This window comes from Poecilia reticulata, linkage group LG5, assembly GCF_000633615.1.
Source record: "Poecilia reticulata strain Guanapo linkage group LG5, Guppy_female_1.0+MT, whole genome shotgun sequence".
In the NCBI taxonomy this organism is placed as follows: Eukaryota; Metazoa; Chordata; class Actinopteri; order Cyprinodontiformes; family Poeciliidae; genus Poecilia; species Poecilia reticulata.
In genome coordinates this window covers 8,359,122-8,386,524 of record NC_024335.1, presented here as the reverse complement: position 1 = coordinate 8,386,524, position 27,403 = coordinate 8,359,122, and the positions used below count along the sequence as shown (strand labels likewise).

The 27,403-nt window shown below is 36.8% G+C and overlaps 2 protein-coding genes and 1 long non-coding RNA gene across 11 annotated transcripts in view; 1 reads left to right on the top strand and 2 right to left on the bottom strand.

Annotated features, from left to right (window-relative positions):
- r3hdm2 (R3H domain containing 2) overlaps positions 1–6,769 on the bottom strand; it is a 50,611-nt gene extending 43,842 nt beyond the window's left edge. For 5 of the 8 annotated variants that reach the window (XM_017304910.1, XM_017304912.1, XM_008408457.1 and 2 more), the window contains exons 1-2: positions 6,486–6,768; positions 6,102–6,155 (exon numbers count right to left, since the gene is read on the bottom strand). The gene's annotated coding sequence lies outside the window, so the exon portion shown is untranslated. Of the gene's footprint in view, positions 1–6,101; positions 6,156–6,485 lie in introns of all 8 variants that reach the window. The other 3 variants (XM_017304914.1, XM_008408456.2, XM_017304911.1) reach the window with 2 other exon arrangements.
- A 2,246-nt stretch (positions 6,770–9,015) lies between these two features.
- Positions 9,016–13,654, top strand: LOC103464397 (inhibin beta B chain). The gene is made up of 2 exons (XM_008408458.2): positions 9,016–9,656; positions 10,507–13,654. Exons 1-2 carry the CDS (start codon positions 9,287–9,289, stop codon positions 11,286–11,288), a joined length of 1,152 nt encoding a protein of 383 aa, XP_008406680.1. The 5' UTR covers positions 9,016–9,286; the 3' UTR covers positions 11,289–13,654.
- Positions 11,183–26,925, bottom strand: LOC103464398 (uncharacterized). 2 transcript variants are annotated; one of them, XR_533650.2, is made up of 7 exons: positions 26,767–26,925; positions 24,769–24,836; positions 22,985–24,639; positions 21,070–21,171; positions 20,804–20,882; positions 15,046–15,147; positions 11,183–11,272 (listed from the first exon to the last, which is right to left on the bottom strand). It is a non-coding gene; the product is annotated as an uncharacterized LOC103464398 (long non-coding RNA). The 2 variants fall into 2 exon arrangements; XR_001776582.1 differs by having other exon boundaries at positions 24,595–24,639; positions 26,767–26,924.
- Between the last annotated feature and the right edge of the window lie 478 nt (positions 26,926–27,403).

The window sequence follows — 27,403 nt, the reverse complement described above, 5'->3', positions numbered from 1 at the left end:
ACTGCAACGTACATGCAGTACTTGGTTTTAGTTCTGTTCTAAAACCAGAGAAACTAAAACAATAAAAATTTATTGAAAATATATTTCTTCATTATGAGCTTATTAGTAGGTGAGTAAAGTCTGCTGCAATTGAAAACCTATAAGAAAGGCATACACAAACACCAAGCAAAACCTGAAATGTTGGTTTTTCCTTTATGTGTTCTGTGAAAAACCTCCACTATTGGATCACTGACTCTTAAGTGACACATACCCAGTTTCAGGCCAGACTTGATGCTGTCAATTCCCTTCTGCTCAAGTCAATAATGTATATAACTGAAGCGAAAGATGGGCATGAAAAGCAAACTGAAAAACAAAAACACTAAAAACGGAAATGCAATAGGAGTCACAAGAACATGAAAGAAAGGGGAACAAATAAAGATGGAGAGGGAGATGAACAGACTCAGGAGCGGTAAAGAGAAGAGAAGCAGCAGCAACAGCACCACGCTTGGTGCTTTGGCAGAGATCTATAAATAGCTCTTCAAATCTCTCTAGAAAAAGACACTCTTCTACTTATGCTGCTCTATAGACAGATTCAGAAACAGAAGCTGATATGGATACCTTGCTGACAAACTGACTGCATCAAACATAATTACAGTCAAGAGTTTTCATGATGGTATTCTAGAAAATACTCAAATCATACTTTTGCAATGACAACTCTGGCTATTATGAGTATTTAATAAGAAATCAAAAACAATAAGGTCTGGTCGTAAAACTTGCAGTTGGGCATTAGCAGACTAAAATAAGCACCTTCACAAAACAAATTGTTTTAAATCCATTTACAAATGTTCGTGCAATGCAGAAACAGATACCACATAAAGATTCACAAGCTGCAGGGTACAAAAGGGGAAAATATGTTGTCAGAGAAGCAGATTATTTTCTCTCTCTCTCACTGGTGGCCTTAGCAACAGTAGATAGTGGATTCAATGACTCACCTTGAGCAGATCTCACTATAGATTATGTTTTCTCAATGATTTGTCCCTTACACCAACACCTCAGGAAGGGTCTGTTTTGTTACAGAGCACACATTTTCATCGAGACATCAGCCACAACAAGCCTTTTTTTGTAAAACCAGAAACTGATGCTAGTCCTACTTCAATTTGATAACAGCTCATGTCTGATTTCTTTCCTACAGCAGAGCCATGTTGGTTTATCACTGAACATTTCCACTGACGAATCTTTAAGCAAATCTTTCCGCCTGTATCTTCCACCTGCATCCTTTATTATCCTGTAAATATGTGAACTGTTTAGTTCATGAATTGCATAAATTGTGATGTTGCAAGTACTGTTTAATATTAGCTTTGAAAAAAGTAACTGTGAATGTAAGGCAAAACACTAGGCAGGCCAAAATTCATAACACATCTTGTTCCATTGCACTGGATTTTAAATAGGTGCCACAAAAAGTCTGTTTGGTCTCAATCAAAAACTATGAAGTCAACTGCTCTTTGCTCTGGACAATAACAGTTGGTGCTATAGTAGCACTAGCTTATCTAGGCTAGAGTCAGCACTTTAACAACTCAAACAGAAAACCTAGTTCTCAGTGAAACCTACAGTTTTTATGGAAAATTGCTCTTGTTGTTAGAAACTTTAACCACAGAAAACTATAATAGTCCATTAAACTACTAGAGAACAGATTTTCATGGCAATTTTATCAGCAAATGTGGCTCTGCTGGTAATCCTCAATTGGCAATTTTTAAAATTCACATCATTTGAGAATGCAAATAATGTTTTTTTTTCCATTTACAAATGCACATGTCGCTTTCCCAGAACAGATGGTTGAATCACAGCTCTGAAAGCCTGTGCTGTGATCCCATCTAATTATCACAGCAATCTTGCTATTTTCAGCTTCACTGTCAAAAAGTAGGGCTATAGCCAAGACACAAAGAGCAATGACCATTTTTCAACAAAAATGTGTTTTACAAACTGTAAATTCATCTTGTGGATCGAGAAATTAGACTTCAATAGGACAGTAAACTTAAGAAGACATAAATACTATGCAAAGCTAAAATTGATATAGTGAAAACCGATCTGTAAAGAAATAAATGTCACTCAAACTCCAAATGGAAAATTTTCAGTTTAACGAAAGGTTTTTCCAAGTTAAGCAAAACATATTAACAGCCACACCAACTTGCTTATTGAATTCACAAAGTAAATACAAAGACAATGACAACCGTAAACCTGCAACGACACCCTGAGTTACAAAGAAAAATTATTTGATTTGTGACAGTCCACATAGTTCCATTGTTTATTATTGATGACATAATATTCAGTAACTAAATTAATGAAAGCACGCAATTGTTCATTCAGAAAAGAACTGACATATTGCACAAAAGTCAAGTATTTTTTCCCCAAGATGCATAAGGTTAAAATTAAACTAAAGAAATATTTAGATATAAATGCAACTCCAAAATAAATAATTTATAGCTTATTTTCTGTAAATTGGTATTGGCCAAAATCTCAATTGGAAGGTCAGATTTTTAAAAGTTTAATTGGCAATCGGCCAGGACACTGCTATCAGTGCACCCGTATTTACAAGGTCTAAAATTAAAATGATTGAATGCTAGACTTTTAAAAAAAACGTACAGAAAGCCTATACTGATTTGATACCTCAAAATAAGTGTAAAAAGAATTATAGCTTCAACAAGTAGGACTTCATAGGGTTTTAATTAATCGAGTAAAAATTTTAAGGAATATCTACTCCTCAAAAAGTTTATTCTCTGTCTTTCCTCAAAAAGAATAAACTTTTTGAGGAACAATGGCTGAGTCTTTCTTGTGAGCAACTTTGTGCTCCGTCTTATCCTCTGGACCTGAAATCGTATCCATGTAGCTGTGTTTCTTTCCTAAATGAGGACATAAAACATAAAAACAAATCCTTGACCAGTACATCTGCGTTTTTTTTGTTTTTATTTACACATCTGCTTTATCTTCTTAAACTACCAGTAAGTTGTGGCAGATGGCCACTCACACCAAGCCAGGTTTTTTTTGCTTGAGGTTTCTTCCTGTTAAAAAGGGACTTTTCCTTTTCGTCGTCACCACATTCGCGCTGAGAATGAGGGACTGCTGCAAAGTCAATGACACAATGCAAGCAACTGTCCACTGTTGCTATCTATAGGATTGAAAGCAGCAAGTCAATACAATCAACTAGATTTCTTAAGAAAACTTTTTATACAATTGGAAAATTAAACTTTCCAACTTTATTTGATGACTATGATCAATTTGAAATGCATGTAACTGACTTTAAGTCTGTCTGCACAATTTGATTGACTTTTCTGCTTGTAAAATTCCTTGAAGCAATGTTTGTTGCGAATTAGCACTAAGTAAATAGTTACAAATGACTGAGAAACTACAGCAGTGTATATTAATAAACCAAATTGAAAATGTCACTTCCCATTGTGACATTTTCACATTGGGAATGTGTGGCAGTCCTGTTGCTCACATTCAAATTCCGCTGTCAGCTTCCACCTTTAATTAAAGCCCAAAACACAGTGTGCAAATTCCAAAATCGTAAGACTTGAATGTGTCACACTGTGCAAGCAGGACATTATAAAAGCTTAATGGTAACCTGTGCCACATTGCTAGATGGAAGACACTAGATTGCACAAATTGCTGCTGAGTTACAGCGGTTAATGGACCTATTGTCAGTCAGCAGCTGAAAAGAGGGAGAGGAGGTGGGAACTGAGACATGGCTGGGCAAAAGAGGGCACGATTCAGACACAGTCACAGTGAAAGTCACACTGCTCAATTTTTCCAGATAATATTTGACACCTTTCATTTAATTTTTTTTTTTAGTTGAGAGAGAGCTGAGATGCACCTGGCACACTGAACAACCATCAACTAGGGATGCTCCGATCAGGTTTTTTGCTGCCGATTCCGATACCGATCATCCATGAGGCCAATCTCTGCCGATCATCGATCACTGCCAATCGCCTGGAATGGTTGTTAATTTTTCGCTTTAGGTATAAATGATACTATGTTATCTAGCAAAATGGAAAAATTATCTGGCAATAAATTCACCTAATTTAGACATAATAGACATTTTTAATACACATTTAAAATTGTTCTTTTTTTAAGTTACAGGATGCAGCTTTAAGCAGATGTTCGGAGTGAGAATTCACCGTCTGGTGGAGGTTGAGCGGCGCTACGTCTGTGAAATATTACTACCAGTAGCACAGCGACGGTCCAAGAGCGAAAGCAGAACCAGCATCTTACACCGCCAGCTCGAAGATTTAAATTATTTTTCAGATTATTTGTTTAGCTTTCTGACCATGATGCTAATTTGGGTGAGTGTTGGTATTGTGCGCTGCTTTGCCTGCTATCTGGCCGTTCTGGATGTCCTTTTTTTCCTGCATTGAGCCTCAATTTAGCCAAACCCTGTCAAGTRCTTGTTTTTTAAATGGCATATTAAATTTGTTGTGATGATGTATTTTGATGTGCTTCACCCCGAGGTAATTTTCCGCCGCAACACACAAACGTGCCCATTTACTCTGAGTGTTATAGTTCCACATGACAGGATTTGTTGCCGCGCAATTGCGCAGTGTGGAGGAAAGAGGAGATACRCTGCACACGCAGGCTACAAAGTGAGATAAATGTGATCGGTTTTGGTGATTGGCAACAAGAGACAGTGATCGGCGGCCACCGATCATACACTTTTTCACTGAAATCGGCCGATTMTGATCCGTGGCCGATCAATCAGCACACCTCTACCATCAACCACAAGAACAAGCTTACAACGTGAGATTTTTWAAATAATTATTTCACAATTAAATATTTTAGGCTGGGACGGTCAATAAATGTACAGCGAAAACCCAGCTTAGGGAGAGCACAACAACCACCTAAACTTCAAGTAGGAAGAGATCTTCARTTCAATTCCAATGAAATCCAATTATTTTCATTTTCAAGAATGTATTGTTTGCATGATGGTGTTGCTTGTGAATAAAGAGTACTTTAAAAGGGATTTAAAATTGCAATTTAAAAGGYTGTTTTAATATAAAATTGACTTTTTGAGCTTTATTTCATATTATAATATTAATCCCTCATCAAAAACATACTTKGAGAGTTGCTTTRACTCATTCATGCATGTTTGAGAAATTCTTGAATCTCCCATGGCAGCCATTRGGGGGTGCCTAGACACTTAATCTCACAAAGCTCCACCTTGGAGCTGCAGTCTCCAGCCGAGCTTCTGCCTCACTGAACAACCCCTCCTTCACGCCTTCCCTACTCTGCTCCACCAGACTAGCGGTAGCAGCAGTTAGCAAACACCTGGTACAACTGTGTATCTGCAGAGTTTATCATGCAAACCACCTCTCAGTCCAACATACCTAAGACCAGTTGAAACGACACAATAGAAAGGCACTGTGATGATAAGCTGAAGGCAGAATGCCAGAAAGAGTAGAAGCTTCTTAAAGAAACACAAGCCTAATTTCAAGGTGTCAAAGTGTGAAGTCAAATTTMTTTTAAGTTATGTTTGACATATGCACAATTTTATAAGAACTGAAGGTAACCCTTACTTGATTATGCTACAAAACGACACTATGAGCTTGGAAAATGCATAATACAGTCCCTTTAACGTTAAATCAAAAGTATCAGAACGATATCATCCATTCAATCAAGGAAGATTAGCATATTCTAAACAAAAACTGGCATAATCATCCAATTAAAAACTTTGTTCYGTTTTTATTTTACTTCATCTGTTATAGCATAACTACACATAAGTCATTTTCTTGTATTCACTGAAAAAAATAAAATAAATATATATACACWCACATAGTATCTACAGCACAGTGATGCGTGCTTTAAACGTCTCTCTAAATGTATTCYAATTTTAACATTTGGACCCATCCGCAACTATAAATGGCTTAATTTCCACTTTATTCACACAAACGCCGAGTCTCGGCAACATCTTTCTCACACCACGAAGAAGATTGTGAGCTATCTTAGCCATCTCGTGCCTGCCATTGAGTACGCGGACTTTAAAGATGGTGTTTCATGTTACATTACAAATGGGACTAAATATAGTAGATCATCAATTATAGATTATCTCAAGTCATCTTCGTGGCTCAGCTTACCGTTTTGGTGGCCGCGTGTTTAGACTCCTGTGTGGAAAATCCTTAAAGTTGTCACTGTGAAGGATATACGGCAGTATGGTCAGTCGTGGCTGTGCAGTTGACTGAAAATATTAGCTGCTAACAATAGCTAGCTTCTCGTTCTAGCCTGCTTCCTCCAAAGAGTATAATTAGCCACCAAGCTAATATTAGCCAGGCTAGCTAGCCTTTTCTTTTCAATGTACGCTAAGTATCCACAGCTCATAAATCCTACTGTTTAAGTTAACAACGTCCATCAGGCAAGACAATACATGTCTACAGCGATGGGAATCTTGTTATAAAGCAATCCAAGTACTGCTGTGTCCTTAAATAGGGGGATTAGGTTTGCTAGCTCCCAGAATGACTTACCGCTGCTAATGTGATGTTGCTGCTAGCCTGAGTTGGATCACTGCGACCCGACTGTCAAAATAGCGCCGCGTGAGGGGACAGCGCCACGAAAGTTAACGGCAGGAAAGCAAGCGCTTAAAAGCAGGGCAGTCAATACTGTCAATGGAATACTGCAAAATACAAACACAACACTAAAGAATAAAACGATATAAATTAAAGAAAAAATAAACAAAACACTAGTCCCCCTCTTCTCAGCTCCGGCTTGAGTGTCGGCGTCAGTTTTTGCCCCCCACCCCCCTCACTGACTGTTGACGTCAGTGACGTACCTTTCCGTCGCTCACTCAGAGACGTTCAGAGTGCGGAGAAAGTTGTTAAAGCGTTATCGATCTTAAATAGAAGGCAAAAAGCCCGAAAACAACAAGCGAAAACCAAAGGGCGCCCTTTTAGTCGTTGTCGTTCAGACAAGGACCTTCAGTTGAATCCAGTGGCAGTTGTGGCGCAAATTACCAAGAGGGTCAGTGTTTTGTTTTGCTTTTTTTTTTCTTTTTTTTTTCCACAGGAAACACAAAAGAACAAAACAAAAAAAATAACAATGCAAATGTTCATCACTTAATTATATTAAGTGAGCTAAGGAGCTATTTGTGACTCCTGAACTGCTGCAGGTTGCAAACCCCTGATCTGTCAGATGAAACTGTCATCCTCTCAACATAGTTGATCCTACTAAGAGTGCAACACATTTTTTTTATTTCATTGCGAAAGTAAAACCGTGAAGGTAAAAAAAAACAAACAATAAGTTAAAGGGACCAATTAGTTACAGTTTATGTGCCAGCTCATATCATCATAAGAAATTAACTTAGTATTATCTCTTCAGTACAGGGGCCATACCAGGAGCCAGGACCAATTCTTCAGGACCAGTTCTCAGACTTAACCTTTTCAGTTTTAGGTCAGTTATGATTACCAAAATTAMATTTTTTGTATCAAGCAACAGGCTTCTGTCATAATTCTGGCAGGATCTTTATTGGCATGAATGGTAGACCTAAGGGTAGATCAGRTTTTCTGGTATGGGTGGGGCAACTCTTAAGAATAGTCATTGCATTTACAATAGTTTTGAGGTTGGCACCATTCCAGCAGCTCAACGTCACCGTTATTATATCTAAAACCAGTTTTAACATGTTTTTGGGTCATCACACTGTCGGAACATCCAACTCTGTCAAAGTTTTAACCAGTTGTTGATTTGTGACAAAGTGGAAGAMGTTCCGCTTCATTTTCCCACTCACCAATGTTGTGCAATTCACAAATATCAGTTGAACACACATATTCACAACATTTCCTATGGTTTTAATTTCAACCTGTAAAAAAATTACCCMAATCATATGAAAAGAGAGATCGTGAAATAATTTAATCTGTGTTAGAATTAAAGTCCAGACCTAGCTCAATTGGGAATCTGTTGCAAGAATAAAAATGCTTTTTAAAAACATTCCCAAGAAAACTACTCTTAAGTTCAAAATTATTCACAACCCTGACAGATAAAGGTTTAAAGTAATCTTATAATTTGACCAATATRTAACATAACTGTGTTTTAGAACATAGTTTATATTATTTAAGATTTTCATCAATTGTAGTCTTTTATTACATTTTGGACAGCCTGTGGATTTAGTTGTAGTACTTCCTATTGCCCACATGTCGGCAGGCAAGTAGTCATGTGTCAGAGACKTGAGAATAATCCCCCCTAAAATTCACTGTTTCGCCTTGAGGTAAAAACATTAAATGGAAATTTAAAACCATCTTAGAATTTATATGGAAACAGTTAAAGTTGTACCTCATTATTGTGTATTTAATATCATTAGCTATGCACCACGAAATGGATGCAAGTATCAAAGGACGCTACYGCCACATCATATTTGAGCATTACATAGTGGCCTAAAGTAGGCCACTACCACTTTATCGAATAACTGTTTGCAAGTATTTTTGGCTTATATAAGTTATGTAACGGAGAACTGGTGCTACTAACGTATTGAATATCACGTGTAGCACATTATTTGATCTAAATCTTTTCTTTTCAAAGTTTGTTGGTTACTGTTTCACAGACATCACCACAACCCGGGCTAAGAAAACTTGTAGCGGCTTGACGGAGTTATTCTTCTGCTGCTCTTTTTTCCTCTTCGTCACACAGCACAGACATGAGCGAGGCGTCCTCTTCGTTGCATGGTTCTTGTGCTGTGACCGTGCACACAACATGACGGAACCTGTTTTTTAAATGCCGCCCCCGCTTTCACAGAGCCCAGCCCTTTCTCACATGTTGAACTACGCTGATTGTGCTTCTCGGGTACCATTCGTAAATTGGGTAAAAGGGCAAAGCTTTGCAACTTTGAACGCTTCAGATGTTATGGTGGCACAGAAATGAGATCGGATCTATGTCCACAAACCGATAACTTTACGCATTTATTATGGTGCCATAAAATGAGATCAGGCTGTCACAAAGTTAAGAAAGAGTAATCGTTAATCGATTGCCAACGTGTGAGCGCGTGCCGTGTGCGATTGTCCGTGTTGTGGGAGAGAACACTCTGATGCGTAATTTCCCCGGTGCCCCGATGCGCTCATTGGTGCGTCTCTCCAACGTGTCACCAGTTTTGGTGGATTACCCCACATATCTGCAGCATCAGGAGGGTGAGACGCCACTCTGCTTTCCAGCTTCTGTCCTGACTGTGTCACAGCTGCCAGCAAGAACCTCTGACAACATTGGGTGGAAAGAAGCACTCAGGGGAGAGGCTTTAGGAGATTGTTTTTTTTATTAGTAAACTTACTACAACTCAAAAACAAAAATGCAAAACTTTTCTTTATGCTGGAGGATGACGCCGTCTTTTTCACTTATTTCACTGCTGCTACTGGCAACTTTGCTGCTGAAGGGGCTCCGGGTCAGCGGCTCCCCAGCCTGCGCTTCCTGTGGCTTACCGGCAATGGAGAAAGACGCAGAGGAGAAGATGATGATAGAGATCGCCAAACAGCAACTTTTGGAAAAGCTCCACCTGAAAGAGAGACCGAACATCACTCAGACTGTGCCAAAAGTGGCGCTTCTAACTGCGCTGCGCAAGCTGCACTCGGGGCGCGTCAGACAGGATGGTACCCTTGAACTAGAAAACAGTTTACCTACCAAAGATCAAGGCTATGAAATAGTGAGCTTTGCAGATACAAGTAAGTTTTTCTTTCATTTTCCATACTGTAAATCTTTTCTGGCATGACTTTTAAACATTTTGTATGAGCGCAACTTTTGCGCAAGTTCGTGCGTAAAATAGAGCATGGGTCGGTGTTCCCCATATGATACATTTTTTTTATTATTATTTTGAATTCTTATACTCATGTGAGAAATGAGTGAAATCGCATTACTTTCAAATATACATATTTGTATACAGAGAAGTTAGATGATTCCTGTGCAAATTGCTCATTTAGTTGAATTTTGATTTTAGATTAACACCACGCCCCCTTCAACAGTCCTGAAGATTTTATTGTGGTTTTTGCATTTGGAATATTTAAACAGTTCGGAAACTGTGTTATTATAAAGGAACATTTCCATTCGGAAATATTTTAAAAGAAAAGGCTCATTTTAAAGGCAGCCGACTTACTAATAACTAGGATGCTTGGCGCCCAAGTAAGTCTAGAAAGCAGAACAAATAACTTAATAAACTACATAACCTTTAAACATATAGGAATTTGTGGGATTAAAATGTTGTGTATATCGAATGCTACATCAAAGTTTTTCAAGAAAAGGTGGATGCACCAAAAGCCAAGTGCTTGAAAGCGGATCTAAGACATAGCTAAAGAGCTAAAGCTGAATCATTTCTTCATGCCAGATTAAACTATCACAAAAGTAAAAAGTAAAGGTAAAAAAAATAAATACCTGACCTTTATTTAGAGAAAGTGGACTTAATAACTTTATCTTGCAATCATTTCAGTACATTCCATTTTGGCTGTAAGATGACAACCTCTTGAAATGTTCAAAATATTAACAGTCTGTGTTTGTTTTTAAATTGTCATTGTTTCATAGATGATTCAGACAGCGGTGACAAGGCCAGCCTTAGCCTTACCTTTCAGTTTCTGCAGGAACGAGGCAAGAGCATCCATGTCCTTCAGTCTTCTCTGTGGATTTATGCCAAATCGTCTGAAGATCCTCACCGGAGCTCCCGCCTCCTTGCCCGGGTCTTCCTCTCAGCAGATGAAGAAACTTCAGACTCTAATCGCACCCTGGTGATAGAAAAGATGCTGGAGGTTAAGGAGAGCAACTGGCATACCTTCCCAATCACCCACACGCTGCAGACCTTTCTGGACGGAGGTCAGCGGCGACTCCGGCTTGAGGTCAGCTGCGAAGAGGGTGAAAGGAACCTTTGCTCCTTTAATGGCTCGGCTGACAAAGCAAACCAGCCCTTCATGGTGGCCCAGGTGCGTCTGCGTGATGACCACTCCAAGCACTTAATCAGAAAGCGATCACTGCGCTGCGGAGATGAGGTGACGGTATGCTGCAAGAGAGACTTCTACATCAAGTTTAAGGATATCCAGTGGGATGAGTGGATCATTGCACCTGAAGGCTACCACATGAACTACTGCATGGGTCAGTGCCCCCAGCATCTAGCCGGCTCCCCGGGCATAGCATCCTCATTCCATGCTACGGTCTTCAGCCAGCTTAAAGTCAATGGCATCAACACAGCCACAGCTTCATGCTGCATCCCCACCGAGCGCCGGCCTCTGTCCATGGTCTACTTCAACTCTCAGCACAGCATCGTCAAAACAGACGTCCCTGACATGATAGTTGAGTCCTGCGGATGCACATAAACAATAGCATTAGAGGCAATCTGAAATACGCAGATATTAAAGACTGAAAAATTAAAGAGGGATGTTTGCTTTGGACTTCCTACAGTAGTAGGAGATTTTCACATGTGGCTAAAATAGACCATGATAAATATAAGCAAAGACACTGAATGCCTATATTGTAACGTTTTTGTGTACTTTTAAAACTGAATCGCTGTGTATAAATTATGGTATTATTAGTAATTGTTATAGAGATTTTAAGAAACAAAATGCTTTGTCAAAGGGTTTACAGAAAAGTTTTTAGTTTTTAAAAAAAATACAAATATAAAAAAAGATTTATATTTGCAGAATTGGAATGTTGTTTTAAGGTTAGATAGATAGAGCAACAATAAATAGTACTTCAGGGACATTGATTGGGCAAAAAAAAATCTGTCTAGCAAAACAATAATAATAATAATCAGACTTTTTTAATTTCCTAAGTAAAATCCTTGTTTTTCTTTCAGAAATTTTTTTCCACTTTTTACTTGGAAAGTATACGAATCTGCCAGATTGATTTAAAATGTTCTTTGTTTGTTGTTGTTTTGTTTAATAGACTCGGTAAATTATCTTTTTTATCTGTTGCCTGCAGTAAAAAAAAAAGAAGAAAAAAGGAAATCCACAATATAATTTCCAAAAAATTGAGGCAGAGGCATGTAATGCAATTTTTATTTTTATCTTGGCGTCATTTCATTTTTATTTTTTCTTATTTAGTTGTTTTTTTCTTTATGTGCTTTATGATTTTTTTTTTTTACTGCTTTTCAGGTCTGGATTGTAGGCCGACTAGTTAAGATACCACATTACTTTAGAAATCTTTATTTTATTGCTTCTGTCTTCAACTCCTTTCATCCTCTTAGGCTGTGAAGAGACAGCTAACTATTTGGTCTTGTTCTTTATATTCAAGCATTGATGGCAAAATATGTTCTCTTTTTTTCTAAATGCATCTTGAAGACTTGCAGGGATTTTGAACACATTTAAGACAATTTCAAGGATCTCTCTGTAGATTTATGAAATGTGAAATCCCACCATTGAGAAGACTAAATCAAAAATATGCTTTACATTTGTATGCATAGATACCTAGATACATACATAGATGTAGAGGTTAGAGCAGGTAAAATCTGCCTGAGTCCTGACTGTGGGCAGCCAGGCGTAACATACATTTGAAATATGTTTGAACAACATATTCACTGTATTCTTTACACAAGTTTCTAATGAGCTGGGTGGCTTCGACAGTTTATGAACCTAGGGTCATTTCTCAGCAGCATGAGCAAACATTTAGCTATTGCCTCAGTGTCTGCTCATGTGAAGGTCTGTGAGGCAGGTGGGTCAATGAGCATGTGCTGATGCACGTTGGCAATTATAGCCTTCAAAGTCTAAAGTTTTCAGGGGTGATGTAAATTTAGTATCTTTCCAGTAATAGATAAAAAAGCTGTCTCTGTTTGCTAGAACATCTTATTGGCTCTACAATCCCCCCTTTTGAGATGGGCATTGTTTTTTGGTCATTGAACCAGAATAGCCCTATTTGGAAATCATATGGTGTGATATTATTTATAACAACCTCAATGGGAATAGTTTAATTTAAAGCACACTGGTGGTCAAATTGCTTGTTATGGTATCTGAGCACACATTTTCATTTATTGTTCATTCATTGTTTGCCTTATTTTGCAATTTTCAAATGGGTAAGTTAGAGGTAAAAAAAATCATAAAATTGCTTACAATATAGCTTTGCATAGTTCACAATAAGGTGTTTCTCAGTTGCTGAACATCTCAGTAACCCAGTGTTCTCCTTCAATCAGGACCTCGTGGCAACTATTTCTCTGTTGGTTTAAATCATCAAAGCTTTTCTTGGCTGAACATGATCACATTATCTTCTATTTATGAATGTACATTTTTTGTCTTTTTTTTGTAGCTTACCCTGTTTATATCTTCTAATATCTCCTGTCCCAGGGCTTATTGTGACATGTTAGTGCCACCGCAGCACCACTAAGACAAGCACTTTATCACCCTTACTGTAGTTTCTGTGCAAACTTTGCTGGAGGGGTATTTCTTTTTACTGTACTTACAGCTAAGGTGGGCATGACCTAAAGTGTAAGCAGTCCTACAGGGAGCGAATGTCCATTTGCTTACTTTCTTAAGCTTTAGCTTTGTTCAAACATATTATGTTGTAAATATACTTGCTGATGACAGAAGCCATTCTGTGTCTATTTAAATATATAATCATTTTCTTTATTTTTGTATGATTCTATATTTTGTATAACACTGACAATTTATAATAGACTTTTAAACTAAAATAATATTGAATTTATTTAATTTAATGTCTGTGCATTTTTCAATAAAATATGTATTATAAACCAGTATATTGTGTTGCATTAATTGTGTATGTTTAATTCATGTCCTTAACTCTTAAGGCTCATGGGATGAACCCATGAGAGAAGATGAATCTCATTCTCATTTAAATATTCACAGTAAGCAACGCTCATGTAGTTGCACCTATGTTAAGAAAATAAGCTATCAATTCATTACAATAAGATTTTTTGTTCACACAATCATCAGTCTTGCTTTTTTTTAGTTCCAAGAAGATGCACGTGTCTTATGATCATACTGGTGCAGTTTCTAGGGCAAAGAGCATGTTTGCTCATACAAACAGTAGAAGTGGCTTTATGGACCGTCTGTGTTTGATGAGTAAACAGTCAGCCCATTCCCTTGGCATGCAATCACTTTCAGATCATGCATTTATATTATATATTGATTGCAATCTAAATCTGAGGCACTACTATCGGAGTAAATAAATAATCATTTATGCGAGGAAAAAATAAAATGCTGTTACTATGTTAAAATATAGCAAGCTAATGCACCAAACATATTGAACATCAGAAGAAAAATTGCATTTGCACTGATATATAAACGTTTTATGTTGAGCTTTGAATTTGTTGAATTTTGTGAAATGCTGACAACCTTGACATTTGACTTTCATGAAAATCATTAGGTCATAACATATTGTTCTTTCCCTGAAAAATAATTTCTCAACTCTATCTACGGGGCCAACAGCACAGTCATGTTACATCATCCAAAATGGACTATAATCACCATCTGAGGCACTTTGGCACAAAAAAAAGTTTTTCAGAGCAAAGATGCTGTTTATCCATATTCGATCCCAAATAAATGCCTAATCCTCATCATTAATAACTCAACTATTATGTGGCACAACTTTGGTCACACAACTGAGTAACATTTCTTTGACTAGCCATAGGTTTTGAGGGTTATCATCAGTAACACACATTTTTTCTGGTCGAGTAGTGGAAGAAAAGTTTGTTAAATGGTCTAGTCAAAGTTCACATTTAAATCCGCTAAGATTTAAATGGGGAGAATATTTGTGTAAGATTAGAAAATGTTCACAGATTCCACAAATCCAATTTCTTTGATCATTAAGTAGTTTGCGAGGATTAAGGAAGATACATGTCTGTCTTGAGATGCAACACAGATGGAAGCAGCAATAATGCAGAAAAACGTGAGCCTACAGGAATTAATTCAGAAAACCTGACGACAGATTTCTCCAATTTAATTTGAAAAAAAAAAATAGAAAGATAATGTAACATTTTTCATCAAGTTTACATTTATTTTCCATCTTTGTTCGTTTACAATTTAAAGTCCCATTAAAGTATACTGATGTTTGTGGTTATAACTTGGTAAAACCTACGAATTATAAATATGTTTGAGTTTGTGAATGTGATTATTTGTGGCATACATCAGAAGGAACCTGCTAGATGTGATTGGTGAATAACTCCTGATCATGTCTGATGTGACAGCACCTTGTGGTTGAACCAAAGGGAATCATTTCACAGCGAACCTGTAAATTACCAAGAAGCAGAGAAAAGAATAGTTAATGAGATGTATTCTCAAAAATGTGTCCTTTGCATGAAGTTTTTGAACATGACAATCTCAGTATTTATCAATCAGGTGCAAAATCAAATTTCAATCAGCTACTAGTTAAAAGATAATTCCTAAATGACCCTAGAAGAGCCAGAAAACTGAACTTTCACTTTAAAATCACTCTGCACATTGCTTGTTTACTTGTTTGAGCAACCGTAGGACCAACTTTTAGAGGGAGCTATATCGGAGAATTTAGTTTTGGTGCCAATAGCAAATTATCAATCATCACAGGTGATTTTCTAAAAAAGGCAAATAGTCACACCTCTTCTTTCAGAAAATAGTTTGGAGTAGCATGATCTATTGCTTTGTACAGTTTGGTTTGAAGTGCCATAAGAAATAACCAAGACATAACATTTTGAAATGAATGATATTTTTTCTACACCCTTTAAGGTTCTTAGAAAATATACAGGGATAACAATCACATTAAAACAAAGTAATTTTTCAGTTTCAATATTTTCAACAAGAACACTTGAACATGTGGACGGATTGAGCAATTGATCAAACTACTGACCTTCTAATTATTGGGCAACCAATTCTGCTGTCTGAGGAACAAAAGTTCAGTAACACTGCCCCACATTCAGTGCCCAGAAGGGAATTTTTTTAATAGTTTTTTTTTGCCATATAACAACTAACCATGTATTTATTTCATTTAAGATTCATATGTTTCACAACTAAAAACCTGCAGTGTGGCACATCTTTCTTCAGCTTCTTGAGTGAACCACCTTTTGTCAGTTACATTGCAGGTTCATTGGTTTATGTCTCTTATAACTTTAATGTAATTTCCATGAGCACACGGTTTCTAAAAGACAGCAGTGATATTTAAAAAGAAATGTGGAAATACCTGTGCAGACATGCAGCAAGCTTGTCAACAACTGTGAGAAGAAAAGTGAACTAGTGAAGAAAAAAAGATGTCTCCAACGATTAAARAGAAGGGCCTGAACTATCTTTAATATAACACTATTTGTTAAGACATAAAGAACATCTCAGATTGTTTTGCTTTTCAAAAAGCCACTGTACCTTGTCTTATAGTCTTTTGGGTGATACTTGTGTCATTTCCAGCCAGAAAATAACCTCTGGGTTTCAAGGACATGATTTTAGAAACCTGTTTTGCCTCAAAGTATGTGTATAAACCCAGAACAAAAAGTAAGATATTGAGGAGATGCTGAATAAATCATCCACAGTGAAACAAGTCCTCTATTAACAGCGGCTGGAATGTAAATGTTAATTTGTTTATAAAGCACATACAGTTCTGAAATTGATTAAAGTGCTGTATAATTCAATGAAGTGGAAAAAAATAAACAACAATAAGAACAAGTGAATAAACATATTTAAAGGAGCAGTGTTATATGTTTTCCAGCCACATAGAGTCATTTTATAGCACAATCAAGTAACTTTCACTTTCAGTTGTTATAAAAATGCTTTATATATCAAACATGACTTAAAAGAAATTTGACTTCACAATGTGACAGCTTGAAATTGAGCCTCTGTCTTTTTAAGAAGTTCCTTTTCAATTACACACCACCTTCAGCATGTCATCACATCAACATCCCTCTAGTAAGCACTTACAAACGTCTGTCAGTGCACTGGACTGCAAAATATTTCATAACATAAGCTCAGCAGATGCAAAGTTCCAACAGGTGCTTGCTAAAGGCCAGAATTGTCAAAGGTTATTTGGTAAAGCTGAAATCCCACACAGAAGAAGAAGTCATTATTCCAAAAGTGACATGAAAAGCCAAATTAAACTTCACAGAGGGACATAAACACTACATTTAACAACATTTTGAAAAAACTGAAGGAAGCTTCAAAGCCTAAGAACATCATCCCAACCGTGAAGTACAGGCAGCATCATGTTGTGGAGGTGTTACGCTACAGGAACAACTGGTGCAATTCACAAAGTTGCGGGCATCATGAGGAAACAGCAATATTGAAAAACCATTTAAAAACATTTACCAGAAAGTAAAAGCTCGCATGCAAAGATCCAAAGCACGGTGGATGCAAATTGGCTTAATGACAACAAAATTGGTAATGCAATGGCTCAAAGCAGGAACGAGCAGAGCTGAAAAGGTGTGTGCAAGCAGCATGGTGGCCAACAAACCTGAGTCAGTCACACTACAGGCCAACTAATGGAGAGAACATCGTGTAAGGTTACCCATGTCATAAAGCTTATCAGATAATTCTGAAACATACTAAGAAAATTTATGCAAAGTATGTAAATATATTTAGCTCTGGTAATCTTAACTGGATAGGTTCACATTGGCTTGAACGCAAACATAAATTGTGGGAAAAATGTGGAAAATTTAAAAATGGTTCAGTTAAGTTTTGTCTCCTCAGTTACAGCTTAGTGGTACACTTTTTGTAATTTGATTCCTGGAAGCAACCTGTGACATCATGTTTTCTCTGCGGCTCAGCACGGCTGGATTTGTGGAAAGATGTTGAAGCATGATTTTGCATCTGTTTCAAATGTGACTCCCAACATATAAAAAAATACACTTTGCCTTTCTATCTAACAACTCAGAGAATAAATGCCTTTTGTTTTTCTTTGGTGAGGACTATGGGTGAAGGCTGAAGGTGTGAGTGCACATGTGATGGTGTTGGAACATGAGCATGAGGAGAGTTAGATGTTGACATGTGAGCAGGTGAGCAGAGTGACACCAGGAAGTTCCAGCATTAGCCTCATTTAATGAAAGTAGATAGCTGACCTAGTTTGGGAAAATGAAAAGCCTACTGACTCACTGATATACTGACACACTGACCCACAGACCCACTGTTTTGCCATGTGCCACTAAAACCCTAAATCCTTCACTCCACTCACAATCCCACAAATCCTTTACTGAAGGTCAAAGGTGTCAGCCAGAGTCGCTGCTCAAGGTGTCATGGCAGGACGAGACGTGAAACCAAACTGTTCCCACTCTCTCTACTGATTCCTCAGGTAAACAGTAAACAACGATGCAAGGCTTAGTGAGAAGATTACTGCGTACAACAACAGCTACATGATCCTTCCATGTAACAAGTCTCAAAGTTACTAAATGTATGATACATTTTCTAAGATCCAATTAAATGACAGCAATTCATACAGATGGGTAGAAAGTGACTTTCACTGGGATTAACAATTAGATTTAATGTTAAGTCTTGTTAAATTAAATACCTGGTGCTAGAAAATGTATTTTTTCACTACATAAAGCCACTTGGGTTATAAAGAGAATTAAACGATAATATTCCATATTTAATTTGAAATATGTCCTGTATAGATGCCAATTTTCATGATAAATAAAGAGAAGTTCTGTAACTTTCTTTAACTCTACCAGTGATCACAGAGGTCCCAGAATACAATAGAAAAGTCATAGATTATCTTCTACTGTGCATGGTTGCATTTCATCAGCTCTGAAAGGTAAAATAGAGGAATGCAGTGGACCTTTAGGAGACACTTTCAATGTCATTTTAAAGAATCTGGAACTGCACTGTTTACTGTGTTCTAGTTTTAGCAAACACAGACCTTCAAATAACTCTTAAATCCACAGGATGATCCCATTACGACAGTCCCAGTTACTTGCTTTATCTGTCTGAGTTACGTCAGGAGTACCTTGTTCCAGAACAATATCCTGTAACGGGAACCTAGGCAAAGCTTTACCCTTAACTTACTTTCTAACCTAATAGTTCTCATCTGAGTCCAACTATTTTTTTGAGTGTGTTTGTTCAAATAAAAAATAGAGACAAAGAACAAAGCTAGCACAGTAATATACCAGAAATAATAATAATAATAATAAAAAAATACTTATATTGCAACATTAGATTATGACAGCAAATCAAGACTTAATAAACTTGCAATAAATTGCATCATTTTAAAATTTTAAGTGTTAAATTCACTTCAGATTAATACATTTTTAATGTGAATTTTTTTAATTTGGCTTTAATGAGTCACCTAAAATGTGTCTTATGTGTTTTATACAAATGATTCAAGATAAGTTTGTAAATGACTGTGAATACTAAATCATTGCTATTTTTTTATTTACTAACATTTGCATATGGCTATACCGTACCAATACAGGGATTGATAAACAAATATTAATTATGAAATGAACTACAAGATCCAGTTTTACCAAATGGTGGCGTTTCTAAAGTAAGAAGACAGAGAATCACTCTCAGATTCCTTACTATTCTTTACTATTGAGAATAATCCAATAATCCAATTAAACTAACGCTTACTTTACCGTAATCATGTTATTTACTCTGTCATTGCATCCTAATATTTTAACTCAAAAATGTTGTCAGGCTGAGACACAAATAACACTTAGCATCAGAGGACCTAAGGGGTCTAGATTTTGCTGATATTTGTAATCACATTCCATAAATAGACATAATTTGAATACGAAATTTGAGTTGAAATTGGTGGTGTATCTAGAGAACTGAATCCACCATAGCAGGAACTAGTAAATAGCACACTACAGATGTATTGCGCATGCTTAATCCATGCATTCTTTTTTTCTTTTATGGTGTTAACACCATTACACTTGAAGATACAACTTATAGTGAATTTCTTTTCTTAGTTGTTCATTGTTTGGACAGCAGAGGGCACTAGACTGATTTCTCTAAGGATGAATGAGTGAAAACTGATGGCAGTGGAGATGTTAATGGTAACTAGCACTTTAGTACAAACGGTTTATGACTGTTACTAATAGGCTGTGGAAAGACTCAAAGGATCTAGGGACCATTAGCCATTAGCCATTCTAATCAGAGCAACAGCAGATACTCAACACCTTCAGGTACTAACATTTTAACATCCCTGGGAATTCCCGCTGAAGACTATGCAAAATATCTTCTTTGATACCCGTACCCCAAGTGCTTTTTCATTCATTGTTGATATAGATGAAATAAATTCTCATTATAGGATGATTTCCTTAAGCGGCAGAGTACTTAGTTTATGGTAAGATAAGCGGTCTATTCAATTCAATATTTGTGGTTGAAATAGATTTCTAGCTGCTAAAATGGAAATGGTCAATAGAAGAAGTTAAAATGTGTAAAATAAAAGACTAAATTAAAGAAATCCTTCATATATGATTGAAAAGATATCCCTCGAGTATTGAGCTGACGCAACTTTTAGAGCTGTTTGGCGAAGATACCGGTATGCTGCTACCCTTTTTGTAACATAGAAAGACTAAGCATAGGCCTTGCATACTCATTTTAGTGAGTCTTTACTAACAACAGCATTCTCCAACCTACCTTTAATATCTTGAAACACAAAACACAAAGAATCTATTCTAAGACCTTAGACTGGGGCAAGTCAGAATCTGCGCCTGAATCACAGGTTGAAACATATCAAAACATTTACATTTAAGTGCCTCGTAAAATTTTTATGGACTTTTAAATGCCTGCAATCTAGACACAAATCTGTGCCAAAAGTAGAAAGGGGCAGTTATGTGATCTCATAATTCTGAGATTGAAGAAGTCTACGTTCTTTAAAGAAATATTCTTATATGATTGATTGTCTCTTGGGATCATCCGTCACACAAAAAACACCAAATGAATTTGTTTGAAACCAAATTAAGAGAACTATGAAAAAGAAGCAACATACTTACATCTTCAGCATATAGAACACACTTTTGCATGCCTTTCTCGGACAGTGGTAGATTGTAAGTTCCTGGGTACCACCAGTACCTAGCAAAAAGCATACTTGAGTACAGAGCAGGGCAGAAACAGTGTCCAGACGTTGATTGTGCTTAGCATTTGTTTGACAAGCAATGGGAGTTGAGACTGTAGTTTTATGAACATTCAGAAACCATTGACTGAAGGTTACTTTTGGGACACAGCAACTCAAATAAGTTCTTTAGTGGAAACTACATACCTTGCTGTATCAGCAATCAGCCTCTTTCATTGAAATGCAAACTTGTTGGAGCACCAGCTATGCCAACATGTCGAGGGTATATGAATTTGTAGCAGATGGAACCTTTAATGACATTTTGAAAAAAAACCCATAAGTACTTTCACAGTGAAATCTGAAGTACTCCAACAGATAAGAAATTGAGCAAGTGATGAACATGTGTTATGAAGCAACGACCCCATGAGCATCCCTCACGGCATCCCCAGCTATTCAGAGAGACTTGGTTCAGGAATAGTTGATGAATGCCATGCTTGTGGTTTAGCAGTTGCAATAGACAAAATACTAAGTTAATGCTGCTTAAGGAAGTTCATTTTGTTCCCGAACTGCTACCTGAACGTGTCCAACTTTTGCAGTTTTGAGACTTTATCTTTACTGTAATGTGTGTGAGTTACATGACAGAAATTTGGGGACCTCAAATAAAGGTGCCAGGAATGATGCTGATCTAAGCACCATGTAAGAGCAAAAGGTTTTAGTCAGTTGCGTACCAAATTAAACATTTTTATATACATTGCCCAATGAAGTATTACATATTTGATGGTCGTTTCTAAGGTTATATCCCTTTTCCAGTGTAGGACCTCAGTGCTGAACCACCGTAAAGCTTTAAAATTGGTCACTTTCAGATGAGTTGTAGAAAGAAGAACAGTTGTACCTCTGCTGTCCCTAGCTAAATAATATAATAAAATAGATGCTACAGATGGCACACACTTGTAAAACTGCAATAGACACACACATATTGATGTTGTTAAGAATTGTATGTAAGGAAGACATGCCCTAGCATTATTTGATTACAACACGCTGGAACAACAACTGAAGCAGTCAATGCCTGGTAATTGCAATACTTCTAACATTTCTTCAAATTACTATTGTAGAGCAAACAGTTTGTTGCTTAAAAAGGGTTAATAAAACTATGCATTTCATAATGTGATCTAAAATTAACAGTGTTATGGCCACTTGAGGGCAGCAAAATGCCTCAGAAGACTTGTGGATACTGACAAGTTCCACAAGACCATGACTCTGATCAAGAATTGATCTGCCAGAGTACAAGATTCAAGCATAACATGTTGGAAAAAAGTCCAAATTTAGTGGGTAACAAGTGGAAGCCACACGATAAAGGTACTAATGACTCAACAACACATTTTAAAATGTTTAATTTAATACAGAAAATTCCTTTCTGCTGCTACAGCTAAGCTTTTGGTTCTTTGCAATAACCAAACTGCTTTACACTTTTGACTTGATTATGTCAGTATTACACCTTAATTTAGAAATAAATATCATTGTATAATAATACTCTCCTGACCCCCGGCAACTCCTCACACTTCATTGGTAACACTTGACCTATTGCATCATCCTAGAAAAGTTTTCAAACTAGTAGTGAACAGCTTAATCAAAGCAAGGTACTCATGTTAAAAAGTAAATAGCACACTACAAAAATGATCTGCCCTATTAAAACCCTCCATATTGAGATAAATAAACAATTCTGAGTGTTATTCTCTGAGTCCTCATTTGACTCATGGACACTTATGGCTTTCAAACTTCCTCCATCAGCTAGCTGTACTGCGGAGGCATTTACTAAATGCTAGAGAAAGCTTAACTGTTATTTTGCTATATCTAACAGTAGGAACTGGAACCATTATAGAAAAGTACCATTAGAAAGTGTCCATGATATACCTTTCAGTGCATGTAACACCATGTTTGGTTAAAATAATTTATGAAATTATTAACTGATGCATGGCAAGTCTGTTTCCTACTAATTTTGCGGCACGTTCAGTCAGAGAAACAAGCGCATGCGTTGCAGAAGATATCATCTTTAATCTATAACTTCATAAATCAATCAAATTAACAAGGACAAAATATTAGTACTGAAATGAAGTGAGCTCACCTGTGAAATGTTAGTGTTGCTTTCCCTTTCAGTTCTATGTTCCACTAAACTTCCAGCAGCCAACTTAGTTCAGCAGCTGGTAGCTAATTGCGTATTTCCTCCAACAGCAGGTACTCCAAACAGAACCATGGTTAGGTTTCACCACAGTCACAAGAGAAAATATTTTTATGCARCTTTATAGAGTGAAAATTATAGGTCTGCCACAACAGGAGTATATGAGGGAACCAATTTGTTGGGCAGAATCATAAATTGTAGAGCAGGGCTTTACAAAGTGTGGGGCGTGCCCCCCTCTGGGGGTCACCAGAGAGCTTCAGGGGGGCACAACATAATGAAAAAAACAAATAAATAAACCAAAAAAAGTAATTTTGATAATTTAGCAAACTTTATCAAATTGATTGGTTCTTAGTATCTAAAGTTAGAGTGAGTAAGGAGACCGGGCCAAGCAAAGTAACTAAAAATTTGGCACAAGTATGACCATAATTATTTAAAATTGGTATTTTCTTGGGTTGGTTCTGAAGATGCTCCACTTACAGTGTTTGCAAAATTCCAAGAGGTTTTTTTGTTTTTTGGGGGGGTTTTTAACAAAGGGCTAAATGAACTAAGGTCACAGCAGACAGTAGTGCTAGCACTGCAAATGACAAGGCAACTGAAGCATGACATGTGGTGCTACACATAGCTAAAGCAAGTAAAACCCACAACATCAGGGAAACGTATGAATGGAACGTCACAGTTGTGGATTTGTTTTTTGAGACGGAGTGAGATGCTGGAGGAGACCAGAAATCCCTGTTCTAATCCCTTTCAATATTATTTCAAAAATTGTTCTAGCTGTTTTATCCAAGTTCAAAGATTTAATTTATGGTCATCATTATCAGCTTTTCTGGACTGAAGGTACCCATTAAAATCAGCAAAATAGATAACACAAAAGCTCTTACTGTGGTTGCTCATGTTGCCAAAACACAAAAAACTTATAATTTCCTACTGCATTTATTAGATACCTATATTACTTCATATACTTTGACTCATGAAAAACGATAACCTTCCACAGAATATCTGTTTATTACCCACTCTGTGACTACGTGTTTAAAAGTGGATAAATGAAAGTGTTCAAATGAGAACAGAGGCTGCTGGATTTACACAGTCCAGGATCCAGTAGGAGCTTGCATCAGCACAGCTAAAGGAATTAATGCCACAGTTCTTGCTTTACCTCCATCTTAACTGGTCTTACCACACTCAATTTCCGATGGGGACCTAATTCTGTCAGAGGCAACTTAACAGAATCCATCCAATCAGGGCAATGAATGTCAGGATCTAATGTGTGTAATGTAAGACCTTACAGATGTAAGCTTGGGGAGTTGCGGCAGGAAATAAGGAGCATGGTGGACAATGTTACATATATATTAACCAAGGCAGAATGTTTCACAATGTTTCAGCATTTCTAAGCTGCATTATAGAGAACATAAAATGATATTTAAAAAAAACTGTACCTGATAAAGATTATGACAAACGAAGCAAATACATAACACAAAAACTTGTGGGGGTTGAAAGAAACAAGCAGGAGGAAAAAAACAAGGAGGAGTTTACAAAACCTTGAACAGAAAGGCTCCACCCACCTTCAGGTTTAAACCTTCTTGCTGTGAAGCAGAATGTGCTGCCCCCTAGTGGAGAGTTGAGATATATTTAAGTAGGGCTGACCTTTGTTTCACATAAACCTTTAGGTCAGGTTTTTAGAAAAAGATCATGTTTGCAATGTTTAGAAGCTTGCAACGCAATGTTTGATTGCATACCTTCCTGATCTGAAGATAGTGCTTCAGTCTATCTCCTGCTGTTTCATGACAATGTCTGCTGGTGTGATCTGTCCAGATGATAGAACAACAAACACAAAGACACAAAGAAATCATGCAGAGACACAAATGAGAGGTAAAAGGTTTGATATAAATTTTAACTATTCCACAACAGGGCAATTTTACAGATTTTGTCTGCTTGAAGAAAACATTATGAGTATAAATACTGGTATTAATTTATAAAGAATATTATAGACTATAAAAGACCACATATACTCACCGATTTCTGTAAGAAAGATTTTGCTATACATACATAGTCATACAACAAAATTATTTCAAAATTGAATGTCCTCCCATTGAAGTGCCAGGTTTTTGGGGTTTAAAAGATGAAACCATTAAAACAATACCAAACAAAAAAATAACCTGTATCCGTAGTTAAGGTGATGTATATCCTGTAAACTTGAAGCTCTATTTTCAACAAAAAATAAACACATCTATTTGGAGAAAAATATACAAATTATAGAATAACGTTGTTGCTTAATCTCCACACTTATTCTGTGCAGCACCTCTAGTGCTTCAGCAGTAGAAGCAAAACAAAATAAAATAAAAAGAAGAACAGCATTCTTCCATCTCAGTTGTAAACCTTTGATTTCCTTATATAAAATAACTTCTATTGCTTCTTTGAGAGGTGCATTGAACCCACTATGGTACTGAAAAAGGGAATCCCAGTTTGTCTTCAACTTGCTACCTGACTGAATTCAGGATTCATTGGTATTTGGATCTCTTCCTAATTCCATTCACTTTGCAACATACCCCTGCCCATCCATTCAGGAAACACAACGGCAGTTCAGGATCCTACAACCACCAAGTTTTGTATTGGTATGGTGCTGTTTTGGGTGATGCTCTATGTTGTCATTTGTGTGGCAAAACTGTAACACAAAACATGAAGTCTGGTTTTGTCAAACTGTGACATATTCTAGCCTGAATGTTTAAGTGAGGGCTCAATGTCTTCTTTGAAATAGGCTTTAAAAAATACTAAATTGTTCTTCCTAGTTAACACATTAAAAAAAAAAGATGCATCTGACGGAAAAATCCTAAAATGACAACTCAACTGTTTGCTATTTAATGTGAGGTGTCTACCCAAGAAGGCTAAAAGCAAAGTGAGATAAATCAAAATATGAATAAGATATACTCACTTATGCAATTAGATTTATTTTATATCACTCAAGGGTGTTTGTTTATTTTTCAGTTGAAACTGACATCATGTTGAAGGGTTAGACGTTTTTTTACATCATAAATTCCTGGCATTCTATGCCAGTCTGATGTTATACATGGAGCATTTCATCTGTCTGCTTGTCGGCTTGTAAAATGCTGCCCTCTAGTGACTATCGCCCTAAAACAGTTTTTTTTTACTGTTTAATGTCAGAAGGGGCAAAAGAAAAAAACAAGCTTCCTGTTTTAAACCTATCTTATATTGTTAAAATTCTCAATTTTATATCTACACATCTATGTGAAGGGGTATGAATTTGATCTCAACTAATTATTTTCTCACATCAATTAACACCAATTATTATCTCACACCAATTATTATCTCTCGGCAAATAATGCATAATTCCATAAGATCAACAAGGATTTATCACCTAGAGAAACTGTAAGTTCTGTACTTAAAATTATATATGTGTACCTTTTAACTTTTGATTACTAAATATTTTTATCTGTTACATGAGAACGGAAAAAAATGAATTGAGAGCACACAAAAGAAAGATGGGGAGAAAGAAAGAAAGAAAGAAAGAAAGAAAGAAAGAAAGAAAGAAAGAAAGAAAGAAAGAAAGAAAGAAAGAAAGAAAGAAAGAAAGAAAGAAAGAAAGAAGAAGTAAACATTTCTACAGGAAGGTAGATAGTGATGTGTTGTGCATGCAGCACAAATCAGAATAAAATTATTCCAGACACTGTAATAAATTTACATTTTTACTAGAAATAAAATCTCTGTGCAGCGCTTACCTTTGCACCTGATTGTTACAAAAATGCTTAAAGCGCTCATGGAGACGTCCAGCTGCCGGTCACATTGTTGTCTTTAACTCCAGTTTCCTCCCTTCAGTGTGCAGAGGCTTGCTGCAGACAGAGCAAACCTTTATATGTGGTACCTACATGGCTGCAGCACTGCCAGCCAGGGACCCCGAGCCAATGGGAGGAAAACATGTGCAGAGGACCATCTGCAATGGAAAAACAAATCCTGTAAAAGATTTGCTGGATTTTGCAGGACTGGGGAATGGTGTCCAGATGCCCCGAGCCTTGGTGACAGCTGCTTTCTCTTCTACTCACTTGGCTAACATGCATGATCCTCCATAGCCTTCTGTAACCTTGGATTCATCACCATAAGGAAAGGGACTTCACTTTCCTTCCATCTAGTGGATATTAAATAAGGTTTCAAATGTTTTTGTTGCTGTATGGTGTGCATATAATCTTATAACAAACCTTCTGTTATTCCACATATTTAAGACATTTCTGTACGTAAAACACTGGAAGACTATGTGATAACACTGTGCAAAACCAGTTTTAGGAATTTAGCCAACAGTGAGACTTCATCCTGTCAGCAGCTTTTGGTCCTTTATTGACCTTAACGATACTGCTAAAAGCT

Bases quoted from the DNA above. Each gene is read 5' to 3' on its own strand.
- LOC103464397 (XM_008408458.2), top strand. From the start codon at position 9,287: ATGCAAAACTTTTCTTTATGCTGGAGGATGACGCCGTCTTTTTCACTT. The intron at 9,657-10,506 runs GTAAGTTTTTCT...ATTGTTTCATAG, and splicing joins AGTGAGCTTTGCAGATACAA to ATGATTCAGACAGCGGTGAC.